The sequence below is a fragment of the Pezoporus wallicus genome, unplaced genomic scaffold (assembly GCF_028554395.1).
Source record: "Pezoporus wallicus isolate ANWC-B61680 ecotype Strahan unplaced genomic scaffold, APGP_CSIRO_Pwel_v1 contig_7265, whole genome shotgun sequence".
In the NCBI taxonomy this organism is placed as follows: domain Eukaryota; kingdom Metazoa; phylum Chordata; class Aves; order Psittaciformes; family Psittacidae; genus Pezoporus; species Pezoporus wallicus.
In genome coordinates this window covers 841,259-854,502 of record NW_026635568.1, presented here as the reverse complement: position 1 = coordinate 854,502, position 13,244 = coordinate 841,259, and the positions used below count along the sequence as shown (strand labels likewise).

At 37.6% G+C, this 13,244-nt stretch overlaps 1 protein-coding gene across 15 annotated transcripts in view; it reads right to left on the bottom strand.

Moving 5' to 3' along the window:
• The window catches only part of MAP4K3 (mitogen-activated protein kinase kinase kinase kinase 3), an 80,502-nt gene that overhangs the window by 34,173 nt on the left and 33,085 nt on the right, over positions 1–13,244 (bottom strand). For 12 of the 15 annotated variants that reach the window (XM_057396874.1, XM_057396880.1, XM_057396878.1 and 9 more), the window contains 3 exons: positions 10,273–10,348; positions 9,309–9,367; positions 6,650–6,712 (listed from right to left, as the gene is read on the bottom strand). In XM_057396874.1, the coding sequence (XP_057252857.1) occupies positions 6,650–6,712; positions 9,309–9,367; positions 10,273–10,348 (198 nt within the window). The remainder of the gene's footprint in view (positions 1–6,649; positions 6,713–9,308; positions 9,368–10,272; positions 10,349–13,244) is intronic. The other 3 variants (XM_057396883.1, XM_057396875.1, XM_057396877.1) reach the window with 1 other exon arrangement.

Below are 13,244 nucleotides of genomic sequence, written 5' to 3'. Positions count from 1 at the left end.
AATAGAAATGCAGTACCAACAGCAAAGTCAAGCACTCAAGCAATCACAGAGCATGGGCTACTTAAAGAAGTGGCAATTCAACAGACACCATACGGCATACAAATTTAATGCATTAATGGAAATATTGGGACCATACTAAAGTACCCTCAAATCTGCATCTGCCAGGATACCGCTATGATTAAAGAGTATTTTTTTGTTCAGGTGGATCACAAAAGGAAAAATCTGGGCATAAATTTGCTCCCAAAATACTGAGTATATTCACAAGGAGAAATGAATTATTGAGCACCTAACTTAGTAATAATGGAGCAACACCGCTCCTTTCCAGGAAACATTTTAAAGGTCTCCAACATCTTCTGTTGAAGAGGCCTCTCTCAGCTGCAGCCCGCATCAAAAGTATACTGTACTTCAGAAAGATGCCCAGATATCCAAGCTGTAAGACTAATAATCTTGGGTTAGATGACAGCTACTCATGGAGCCTTTTAAAAGGGCACTTGTTAAAAACAGAAGGAAAGTCTCACACTAGATTTGCCAGTGCCCCAAGCTGACGAAGCAGAAACCACCACAGCTTTCAGTCCCAGACTAAAGGGCAACCGCTTTAACACAAAGCCATGTTTATTGTTTTCTGCTCAGCAAGGAGTTCTGGTTGTTTACTGCATCCTCAATTCTGCTCTGTAAAGCTAAGTAGTAGTTTCCACATGGGTGTTTCTACCGCAGCTGTCAGTAGCATTTCATCGCTTCAGTGACTTTCCACATTTTTCCAAGACAAGTGAGATTGTGGAAAAAAACTGTCTGTAACTGATAATTACTTGATGTAAAAGAATACACAGATCAGAGGGTTGAATAAAAATTGCAAAGGCAAACCCCATGCTGGCATTTCCTGAACCATAGAGACCGACTTTTCAATCCTTGTACCAACTCTATTAAACATCTGTCTTCCCGAATAAAACAACCTCCCTTCCCCATCCACTTCTATGGGTCTGACTCACAAGGGCCACACGACTTTCCCTCTAGACATCTGTCAGTGGAGCTAGAAAGTCAGGTGAAAGAAAAGAACAGCTTGCAAGTGATGTGCGGGTAGGGAAGAAAGCTCACTCTGTTCCAGGAACACCTGCAGGGCTCTGAGAGGTAGCAGGTGGCAGGGGTCAGCCATCAGACATGGATATTTTTGATCCCTCCTGCTATCCTTATCTCCCTTCATCACAGTTCATCCTCCTCCTATGCCCTAAACAAATTCTTTACTCCTGCTCCAAACAAGTCTCCTTCCCTCAAGAAGGCCATCTGCAACTTCAGTCTCTATCACCCCCAATATCTGTCACCTTAGGCAGTTAATTCTCTTCTGCAGGTCCTCACCACTACAAAGAAATACAAATTCAACTTTCTTTACTGTAAGTACTTGTATTACTTCTACGCAATCTCAAAAACTTCCACATGTAAGCACAGGTATTTTGAGGATTCAGGCTCTACACCAGAAAACAAGACTGGAATCATAAGATGACATCAGACTCATAAACAAGGAGGTTAAACAGGTTTTGTGTAGGAGGACACCCCAACAAAGACTGGGAGTCTGTTGAGAAAAATTATCCCCCATCAAAATAACTAAATCTGAGATTTTCACCTTGAAATGACAAGGTTTATATGTTCTATATGTTGCAAAATCACATTAATCAAAGTGAGAAATGAAGATCTTACACTGGGTAGAGCCTAAAATGTCTGTATGTTTTCATCTGCACACTGTGCAATGTACATTTATATATACTGTACAACAATGACAAAAAAATAAGAAACCCTTCACAAAACATAATGAGCCTTCATCTGTCAGACTTTTTATACCTTACTGGGATTTCCTCTATGAAAAATGACATCTGCCAGGATTATTTATCTTTAAATGCTTTAAAAGAACAAAAAGCTTTGTTTTGATTCAATTTGCTGCTGTGCTGTGTATTAGCATTTATTTGACTATGATTCTAACTGGATATGATTTTTTTTTGCCTTAAGTAGCTTGTTAGTATTCTTCAAAGTCCTTTAAATACTGCTGGTTTTCACTCCAAATGTGGTGAAGTAATCCATTGCTAGGGAAATTCTTTCTGCTCCAAATATATTCATATAGTTTTATAAATCTTCTAGCTACATATTTGGTACAAAACCCATCACTAAATACTGCATGCATCCTGCAAAGCCTCCAGTGTGCTGTTATACTTTATCAAAACAACCAATAAAACTATATTTTTTTAAAGCCAAACATAAAGGTATTTTTCAACAAAACAGAAATCTTACCAGTTATGGATTCCCACTGGGAAAAACATATTAACATTAATTACTAAACGATGCAACAACTGGCTTAATAGAAAGCTGTTACCTGACCTGCATACCAAAAGTAACCCAACAACTTTATGAACCTTAAAACTTAAACAGGGGAAGTTTAGATTGAATATAAGGAAGAAATTCTTTACTGTTAGGGTGGTGAGGCACTGCAAAGGGTTGCCCAGGGAGGTTGTGAATGCTCCATCCCTGGCGGTGTTCAAGGCCAGGTTTGACAGAGCCTTGGGTGAGATGGTTTCATGTGAGGTGTCCCTGCCCCTGGCAGGGGGGGTTGGAACTTGATGATCTTAAGGTCCTTTCCAACTCAAACTATTCTATGAATCTGTGATTCTAACCTACATTAATATTTAACATACATACAATGCTGATGAGTTAACTAAAACACTTTAGATGAGACAACATCAACACCGAACAAATCTGAGTGACTAGACAGGTATTTTCCAAGCGAATCAAGATTACATCCAGTCAGAATCAGAAGAGGTCAGTAAATCTTGGTTTTAAATCGAAGATGCAACCCAAATCATTCACTTTCAGCCTAAGGTTATCAATGACCTACTCCTGAACCAGCATAAGTATGTACGAGACAGTGCTATTTGCTGGCAATGATCACTTTGGAAAAAAGGTAATACAGAGAATAATTACCAGTTCTTCTCAACAACCTGGGTAACATTAAATGAAGAACTTGTGTAGAAAGGCAAATCACACCTTCAGATAAACCATAAGTGCAAAGCAATCAATGACTAAAAACAGCATAAAGATTTTCTCAAAGGCAGATATGGTGGCAACGCCATGCCATGAAACAAATTCCCCAGGAATGATCAAATCGACAGCACCTTCTGCAGTGTAGGTTTCAAAAACTGCTTTTTCTGCAGAATTTTATGATGAATTGTTACTGTACTTTTGACAGTCTTATGCTCCTAATTTGCTCGGTAGGGCTGAGCTCTACTCAAAAGTCTATTTTTAGGTATTAAAAAAAACAAAAAAAAAAACAACAATCCAAAGCTGAATGTATACAGTGATCCAGCAATTCACAGCTACTTCCCAGATTTGCTGTTCCCGAAATCTTGTGAGAAACAAGATCATTGAAGTGACAAAATTAAGACTTTAAAACCAGAAACTGCTGAGGAAGTAACTCTGAATTTCAAAAAATATAAATCACCTTCAGACTACTAACATATCAAACAAGAAGGCACATACACATCTCTATTCCTCCATAAAATGATTGAAGCATTCCTAACAGACTGCTTCATAAAAGAGGATGTAATAGTAGGCTCTTTTTAAAATTAACCTAATGCATATGCCATACTTTCAATGTCTTTATTTCAATTAAAAGTGCATTCTTGAGTTTCTTTGGATAGCCTGACACATCAGAAATAGCAAGTTACATGTTTATATTTTTAAATATAGTATTTGCTAAATATAATTCTTCCCTAATGACTGACAGTTTTTACTGTATGTTACTGCTACATAACCAATGTTCCCCTCTTCCTTTCAGGTTTGGTCTGTTTTTTTTTTTTCCCCCCTCAAGTTTACCATTATATCAATTCTCTATGCATTTTGTCTATTAATGTCTACTCGGCACAAACAGCACTATTTCATACCCATATACTGGAACACTTTATAACTAGATATGGTAAGGCCTCAATGCAATAGGCATCTGTATACAACATTTGTAAACTGCCTCCTAGCAATAAAATTGAACATCTCATTTTCCCAATTACTTTTAAAAGGCAGAAAATTCCCAAAACATACAGGGAAGGAAAATATGAGCAAAACCCATATCCCAACCCTTAAGTACTCTTCCCCCATTTCCAATTATTTTCTTCTGATCATAAGAACCATGCACCACTTTACCCAAATGTGAATAAAGTATGAAGATTCTCTCTGAATTTCAGTGTTGACGGCTAACTTAACTCTAGAAATATACTGCAACTAAGTAGGACAGGAGTCTTCATGGCTTGTAACAAAGGAACAAAATACGTATGCATGTGTGGTGAGAAGAAAAATTACTTAAACCAAAGAAAAATGCTACTGGGCAAAGTACTCTATCATCTATGTCAGTCTCTAATCTTTTCCTACCAATGTTTTAGTTCTTCTGCCACAAGTAGTTCATTAACACAGGACAGCTACGCTGAAACATTTTTGCATTCCTAAAACTAATTGTTATCAAAAACTATTACACATTATTAAACCCAGAACATATTTATAACCCAAAACAAAAAACAACCATAACTAAATTATCTAAATAGGACCAAATGTATAAGTACATCTGACAAACACAACAGTGTAGATTGCATAATAACTGCAAACCTCATACTGAATCCTTTACTAAAATGAATGCTAAATTCATAACTGAACAGAACTGTAGGTCAACCTGAGACACCAAATCCAAGTTCTGTTCAACTCCTCTGTCACTTTTCAAAATTGTAAAATTCAACACTTTTCACAGTGTGCTGAACACACCAAGCTAAATTAAATAAAATCCAATGCACAAAGATTTAATTTTTCCTCTCCTGCAAGTTAAAAAGTCACTGGCTATAGTGTTAAAAATCAGTGAGCATGATGCAGGCTAGAACCAGGTGTAATGCATCCAAGGTGCTGAGGTAGCTGGCAAACATTATCATGATACCACTCTAACATTAGAAAAGAAAAAAGCAGCCTGCCAGCCGGAGGAACCTCAACAAGCTGAAGGAGTAGGCAACACAACCCCATAAAGTTTAAACACAGCCAAGTGAAAAGTCCTGCGTCTAGGACAGACCAACCACATATACAAGAGAAAGTCTGTTTAGTATTGTCCTGGTCCACAACAGAAGAATGAATGAACTACTAAATGTTTCTTCTAATTTCCAGACGGATTAGATTTTACTGGAAGAATCTCACAGTGAAGCATTAGCACCAAGTTAGAATTATCTTCTTTGATTCACAATAAGCACTTGTAGTTGTGAAGAAAGCACTGAAACACAGAAAGTGCTGTAGGTTGGCTTTAAAAACGCGCTCATGATTGTGTACAGTACAAGCTTTATCAAAGTAGAAATTTTTCAAGAGTGTACCAAACAGAAGAATGCATAAGGCAAAAGAGTGCACACAAAAGAGTGTACTGGGGCAAAAGAAAGATGGAAAAGGACAATGCAGTTAGGAGGCATGTTCACATTTATCTCTTGGACCCACAGATACTAGGCTAGCAAGATTATGTGACAACATGGAATGTAACCTGAAAAAGACAAATTATAAGAAGTGTTAAACTCAGAAGAAACCAAAAGCAAACCAAACTGAATAACCATAACCACACTCCCAAAGCCAGAGCAATTGCACAGGATGGAGGTGATCCCATTGCATACAGACAAATCTAAGCTACGGAACTCCAAACAATTTGTGAAACATGTTTATAATCGAGCAATACAGGAAAATCCTTTCAAGAATGGGGAAGACAATGTAAGCTCTCAGTAACTATGGTATTGGCAGATTCAACTCACACCAAGCCAAATGATGCCAAACCAAACAAAAACTCCATAACAAATCACAAACAAAAGACATTCCCCAAACAAACCAGTTTTTCATTTTCCCCTAAGTAAACTTATATTACGTCTCAAAAATCAAAGTAAGTTTGCAGAATAATGCCCATGATCTCGTACAGAATGTTTCTTTCTTTTCCCAACAGCAGACAAAGACGTTCAAGATTTAAAAGCATTACTTTTCTAACTACACCATGCCTAAAGAGCAGAGAAATAAGAAGACTCACTTTCTAGAATAATTTCTATACCGCAATGATAACAACCAAATGTTTTAGCAGTGCAGTAAGAGAAAATTTGGGAAGTGTATCAGACTACAAATGATGCCAAATGCCATTGAACACACTTAAGACTCCACTTTATTTATACTAAGTGTATATTCCTTCTGTAATATAATTACCATCTGGAGAAATTGGATACATTTATATAATTTTATAGTCTTTCATGAGACTATTTAAAGGAATTACCAGACAAAAATATGATGAGAATGTTTCTTCTATTTTTAATCACCCTCCAAAAAATTAACAAGTTATGCATTGTAAGGCAGTTAAACAAAGAAATTAGCATGACTGCATAATAACTCCTTCTGTAAGTGGTTCAGCTAAACATAAATACGGGTTAAGAACTTTCAATATTACACATACTAAAAATTCCTTCCCACATTACAGAAACATATATATATATATATATACATTAATCCTTACACTGGCTTTTACACAGATGAAAACACCAATACAACAACACAACAAAACATGAGCTTTGGAAAAGGAAAACAAAGACAAAACTAACACTGACAAAGTAAGTCATAAATTGAAAAATACCAGGTTAGATCTTGCAGTGTAGTATACTTCTTCTGAATTGTCGAAAAAATCGCTACTGTCAGGCTGTTTGTTAGATAGAGATCAAGAAACTCAAGTTATTTATATTGTGACTGAAAGCCATGTATACATAAAGGGAAATTTTCTTGCTAAAAAGCTACTAGTTGAAACTCAAATCATGTTTAAGATAGTTGTGCAAATGAGGGCAAAACACAGCTACAAGTGTGGGCACACTACCAAACATTAACAAATCAGACCAAAACAATGAATTACTGGTCATCACCTGAGCTGTGGTAATGAGTAAGAAGCTGCCTCAGTAAAAGGCAAGTATGTACCAGTTCAACATTTCAGTGAACCACCAACAGTAACTCATCATGCTGCAGTGCTTCGGTCCTTTGGTTTTGCACTCATACCCACGAGTAAATAAGCATAAAGTTTAAGCATGCTTTAGTGAGACTAAAGGAAAAGGGTCAGACCTGCTTTAATGAAAAGGGATCCGCACTGTTATTACTGGAGGAAGAGACGTGCATCTCTTGTTCCTGCCTCCATTTAAAAGACTTTCTCTCCCAGAGCATGTAAGTGTTACAAGCTCTCCCTCAGCCCACTTTGAACTAAGGCTCTTTGTTAGACCATCCATTCTAAATAGATCTCGTTTGCATTTGACATGGGAATTTAAATTGCCCACTGGCTCTCTATTTAATGACAACGTATGTTTTTTCTCTTTGCTCTACAGACCCAATATTATCATTTTCAAAATCGAAGTTCAGTTTTATCTGGAAAGGACATATCAGGTCTGCATGCTTCATTCTAATGAGTAGTGGAGCAGTTAATTTCCCTCTTCAACAAGACTCAAACAAGCAGTTATAGATCTTCCTTATAGGCAGAGATATGAGGCAAGTTCTTTGGACAGCTTTCAAGTATGCAAACTGACGAGGATGCACAATACTAAAAGACTTCCTTTTTAGCTGCATTAATCTGGACCATTCAAGAGCTTCCGAGATTCCAAAGTGCAAAGGTTCTGATTACTAATGCACAAGGTAGGAAAAGGCTCCATTCCTCCCTTCTGACAACACCTGCCAGAGTAGTGCTCTCAAAATTTGTACAAAAATCTCTCTCCCAAGTTCAGCAACTCAGCTTCCTAAAGTGCAATGAAAACACCCCTCTGCCCCATGAAATTGCCCCTAAATGGTTTGTATAGTCAGTGACTGATAAAACAGGAAATGGAAAAAGTATTTTTAAAACTTTAGCTTCTCTGTTACCATCTTCTTGCAATTGTGATTATGTGTAAGTATAAATAAATAAAATTCTTAAGGAGCAAAAGCATTATCATTTGAACTATACAATGCTACGGTAGTACCTGCTTCATAATCCAAACAACGCAACAGGGAAGCAAAGCCAAGATAACTTGGAATCAGATCAAAAAACATTTTGAATTAATTGACGAGTTTATGGTAAAAATACTGACTTCATTACCATATTTAATAAACACTTGTATAACCGGGGTTCACAAATGTTGTTACGCAGTTTTGTCAAGGTCTAAATTACATATCTGAAATAATTTCCTAAGTCCTACATGTGATTTGGTAAGCTATTCTTCTCCATCCCAAACAGGTACCAGAAACTGCAGACTGTCTGTCCAGTCAGCTGGTTGTGGAGGCAGAGCAAGATTATATACAACCTCATATACCAGAGCCAGCTGACCTGCTACCAAAGGACTAGGCATGGGGAATGAGATTTTTGTACAACTACAGATCAACACAAGGAAACCTGTGTCAGAAGTCACACGTAGTTTGTAGACCATAAAAGAGGAAGTACATTCCTAGGTACACACCCTTCCCAAAACCAACTCTGAGCAAAGACAATGCCCCTCCCACCTATGTACTAAGCCAACTTAACACTTGCCTTAGGAAAAAAAAAATAACACAGAAGTCTGAAGGAAGCGAGCAAAGGAGTGTCCTTTTTATCCAGGAACATGAAGAAGCTGCCCATGTGCACAAATGTGAAAAGCAACAGACACCATTCAAAAGTGGAAGCTTTCTGTGTGTGAGACAACACAGACACCTTTTCTCTCTCTGATTGAGTTCTCATACCCCTTGTACTGATGGGTGCATAGGATGGAAACATTGGCAATACACCAAAACAGAATACAGCAACTGCCAGGCTCAGCATGGCTCAGGTATGATGTAGGGCCACAAAAAGGTTGTTTGTGTGGGGAAAATAAGAATTCCACCAAAATCCATTTTTTTAAATTAGCACTGCGCATATCTTTCCCAGGCCCTCAATTTTATTATTTCCATTATCAATCATTGTCAATATATGCATAAGGAAGAGAAACATTTAAGTATGCACAGCAATTCTACAATTAAAGTAACTCCATAAATAGAGGGAATAATATACTTGACAATGAGGTATAAAGCATAGAGGAAATCCACAAGACAAGGGGCTGTTGCTTATCACATAAATCAAACCTGTCAGTACCCACAAATAAGGGGTCTTGCTGCATACAGTGTAATGCCACCAAAAAATTTAAGACCCATATGTTATGACATTGCTACCAATCTTAGTAGCACTAAGGAAGTATGCTACATAGCTTTGAGTTCTCCTCCACATATATTTGCAGGAAATAATGTGCAGAGTATAGCCCATGTTTCTTGTTACTCACAAATTCATGATGTGGCTCTGTCTCTTTCCTCAAGGGTGGATCAAATTTTACTTGACCAACTAAAGAGGAGAAAACAAGAATTTCAGCTGGACTGTAATTAGGCAAAACCTACACATTAGAAGGATCAGGAAAACCATTCAGTGAACAGAGCAGTGAAGTGCCCACTTTAGAGGGGCAGTACAGCTAAATTATAGGGAAAAAAAAAAACAAAACACAACAAACCCCATCCACTGTGCGAATTCACTCCCAGGTGTCTTCTTCTGGGAGATTCACCCAGAAGCTCCAGGAGTGAATTCCCAGTGCTTCTGGGTGAATATCCAAGCACTAAAGAGACTTGAATGAAGTTTGGAGAGAGCTAATCACATCTTGTAAGACAGTTCTTTAACACTCTTCCTCTAAACTTTAGCTTAAGAAAAGATAACTAAAGCTCCAAATATTAAATAAATCAAGTATTACTTTGATGTAATTCACGCAAAAGAATGAACACAATTTGGGGAGTGGAGTCTGCCCTTAACAGCCAGTGATAACGTCCTCCCTTCCTGATTTCTACATGCCTGTTTCTATCCGAAAAGCAAAAACTACAACAAAATATTAAATGAAGGAAATAAAACCTCCTCTGCCATTCTGTTATTCAGCAGTATCTGGCATCACTCTGAAAAGCCTTGCTGGAGCGGCATATGAAGCTACACCAATCATCAGAACTCAGGCTGCATCCTTTCAATTAAGATAAAGCAACAGTGAGACTTGCTGAAGTGCTGATAAAGAATGTGTTCAAATATTATACACTCAGATTTCCTCTGCATAGTATTTAGAACCTATATCTGCAAGCAAAACAGCGTATGGTTTTGTTTTCTTATGTATTGCTAAAAATGTTCCTGTATGTGTCAGATACCTAGAATACAACTGAAATAAGTGAATATTAAGGATTATCTTTAAAGGATTTAATGTTGTCAAGTACACTTACAGTTTATTTCAGAGCGTGTCTTCTCTTCTCTCACATTTCTACTTGTTGAGTGAATTCTATGAGGCACTACAAGAGGCTAGAAGAGAAAAATAAAACACTTCAATACCAAAACACACCCACTTGAAACTCAGTATTGTGTACCTCGTGTACAAGCTTTCTTTAGCACAGTATCAGAAAAAGAAAGAAAGAAATCAAGCAGGACCAAAACAAAACAAAAAACCAAAAAAAAGATTTCATGTGTGTATTTGCACCCTAAAATTATAATTATTTGGAGACAATTTATCTGCAGAGTAACTTAAAGCTTCAAGATAAGGGTTTTTCAAACACTGGATTTGAGTAAATAAAGACAATGTTGGCCAGCACTGGTCTTTGCTCAGATGTTTCCTTTTTGCCCCATTCACTTTAACGATACTGGTAGTGTCCGAAATAAGCACTAAGAGTAAATCTGACTTACTGGGAGTGTTTCATTCATTCAGATATCCCAATCATTTTCCCAGCTTCTAACCTAAACTGATTCCTAAGAAGTCACTATCCTGAGGTTTTCAGAGCTGAATAGAAGGGAGTATTCCTGGTGCTCCTCTGCTGTGTGACAAGAGCAATGCCAGCATTTCTACAAATTCACCTTCATATTTATGTTCCACTTCTATTTTTTCCCCCTGGATTTCCATTTACTTCTCTACAGAATGAAGTGTCATGAACTTTAAGACTTGGCTTAAATTTCTTTGCCCCTGCCGAATTTTCTCTTCTTTCCACACCCACTACTACAGGTTCTCTTAGTAACTGTAACTTAAGGTTTCTTAATGAGAGTACAAGACCATCTGAATTCTTTATATAATCAGGCCCAAAAATTAGCAGCATAAATCATAACTGTGCTTTTTCAGTAAGTCCTCTACAATGAAATCTTACTCTTTAGAAAAAAGTTCATTCTCTATGACGTTAGACCAAGTAATGTCTGAAAACCACATTTGCTATGCTTGTGTTGAGTATGTGGCAGCAAAACAACTTTTAATTAAAGCAATCTGACATAATAGTGTCATAAATTTGCTGTGCTAGTATATATAAAAGCAAAGCTAACATACCAACTGTAATCTCCACATGGCAAATTCTGACTACGAAGTGATGACAGAGTTGGAGAACTTCAACTGCTGTACTATCACAAAGAGCCACACATAGCTTAGGAACTCTGTTTATCCCTGAAATATTATCTGAAAGCATTATTTCCCTTCTCCCCTTTCTTCACACACTACTTCCTTGCTTTATATTATGTTCCAACACATATTTACAGAGTGTTTCACCTCCCATTTGTTTACTTTGGTCTTATTTGAAACTAGAGAGACAGACTGTGGGTATGTATTTTCTCTCTATGGATTTATGTATATCAAGGGCAGTTTTTAATTTCTTGTAACTTATGGCAATCCTCCCCTTCCTCAGTTCTGGTCTGTCTGCTGTATGTTCTTTTAAGCTTTAAAAATGGTTTGCTATAGCTCTTGATGCATGTCAAGGTTTGATCTGTTTTCTACTTCAGTATTTCAAATACTCTTAAAAGATGTAATCTTTTGTTAAGAGGCACTGCACACTTGCACATGATGCTTGTGCATCTGTAATGCCAGCACCAGGAGCCCAACTGCAGTAGGGGCAGTAGGTATTTCTGCCTTAGCAGCAATATCGTGAGAGCTCCTTGCATCCTGCTACAGATGTTTCTATTACACAATAGGCAGAGCCTGCGCTCTCACCACCCTCTCCTTGTCCACAGAATTACTGGAAGGAGTCACATCTTCATCTCTCAGTCATGAGAACAGAGTCCTCAAGTCACCTTGAAAGGCCTACACTGACAACAAACTGATACAAACAGCTGACATCTGAACTGTGCAAGAGCACAAAGGAATGTAGGATAACTTCCTGACATTAAAACTGTGCCCAAATGGCATATTTATCACGATACATATCTCAGGAGCATCTTATCCCCAAAACATGCTAAGGATAAAACACGCGCATTTTACTTTTTGCAAGCTTTTCTGCTATCACACCCATCATGAGAGTCACTGTCACAGAAATGTGAACAGTCAGTTCTCAACATCCAAAGGTTTATTATTAAGGGAGTGAAAGCAGAGTCCCAGATGGATATCCTGTGTTTGACTAAATGGAAAACCAAATGAAGTCCTCCATGAGTTGGGGTAGAGAAAAATATTCAAAATGTCAGTTACAGATACTGCTACCAAATGAACAATGACTGTATCTATGGGAGACCTTTCTGATGACACCCAAATAATCTGATCACGTGTTTTTAATTTTGTTATTAAACAATCCACATTTTTCCAAGTTTATTTAAAGATGTAGTGTGGCACTCCTCAAACAGTTGGCAAATTCACATCTGAATTTTTGCCTCACCCACATGACTGCAGACTATCCAAGCAGTAACAGATAGCATCCCCTAAAAACAGGTAAAGGACTGTCACCACAGTGGACAGTAGACTTGCCTTCAAAGACCACCAATAGCCAGAAAACCTGTACAGCCTCTAAAAAACCCCCCCAGAACCGACCAACCCACCATCCCAAATAACCAAAACTCCAAACTGGGAAGCATGTCTGAAGCTCAAGACTCTCACTGTACTGTCTGTACCATGTTATGCTATACTATGATTTATTGCTTTCAATTTTTGATAAACGCATCCAGGTGATTGCCACAAGCACAAGGAGTGGTCAATCCTCAAGTTCAGATTAATGGCTCCAGCTACCTCTCTAATTGAAGCAAGCATGTATGTATATATATACACACACATATATAAAAAAAACGGAACATCCACACTTCTTATTCCTTCCCTTCAGTTTATTATAGGAAACAACACAATGTCAAAAACTGCTCTACCTGTGGCAGGATTCTTCCTCTGAAATTCAGACCTTGCTCAAGACACATAAAATAATTCATTATCACCTGCTTAATTCAGAGGTGGGTTCTAGACTTGCTTATTACA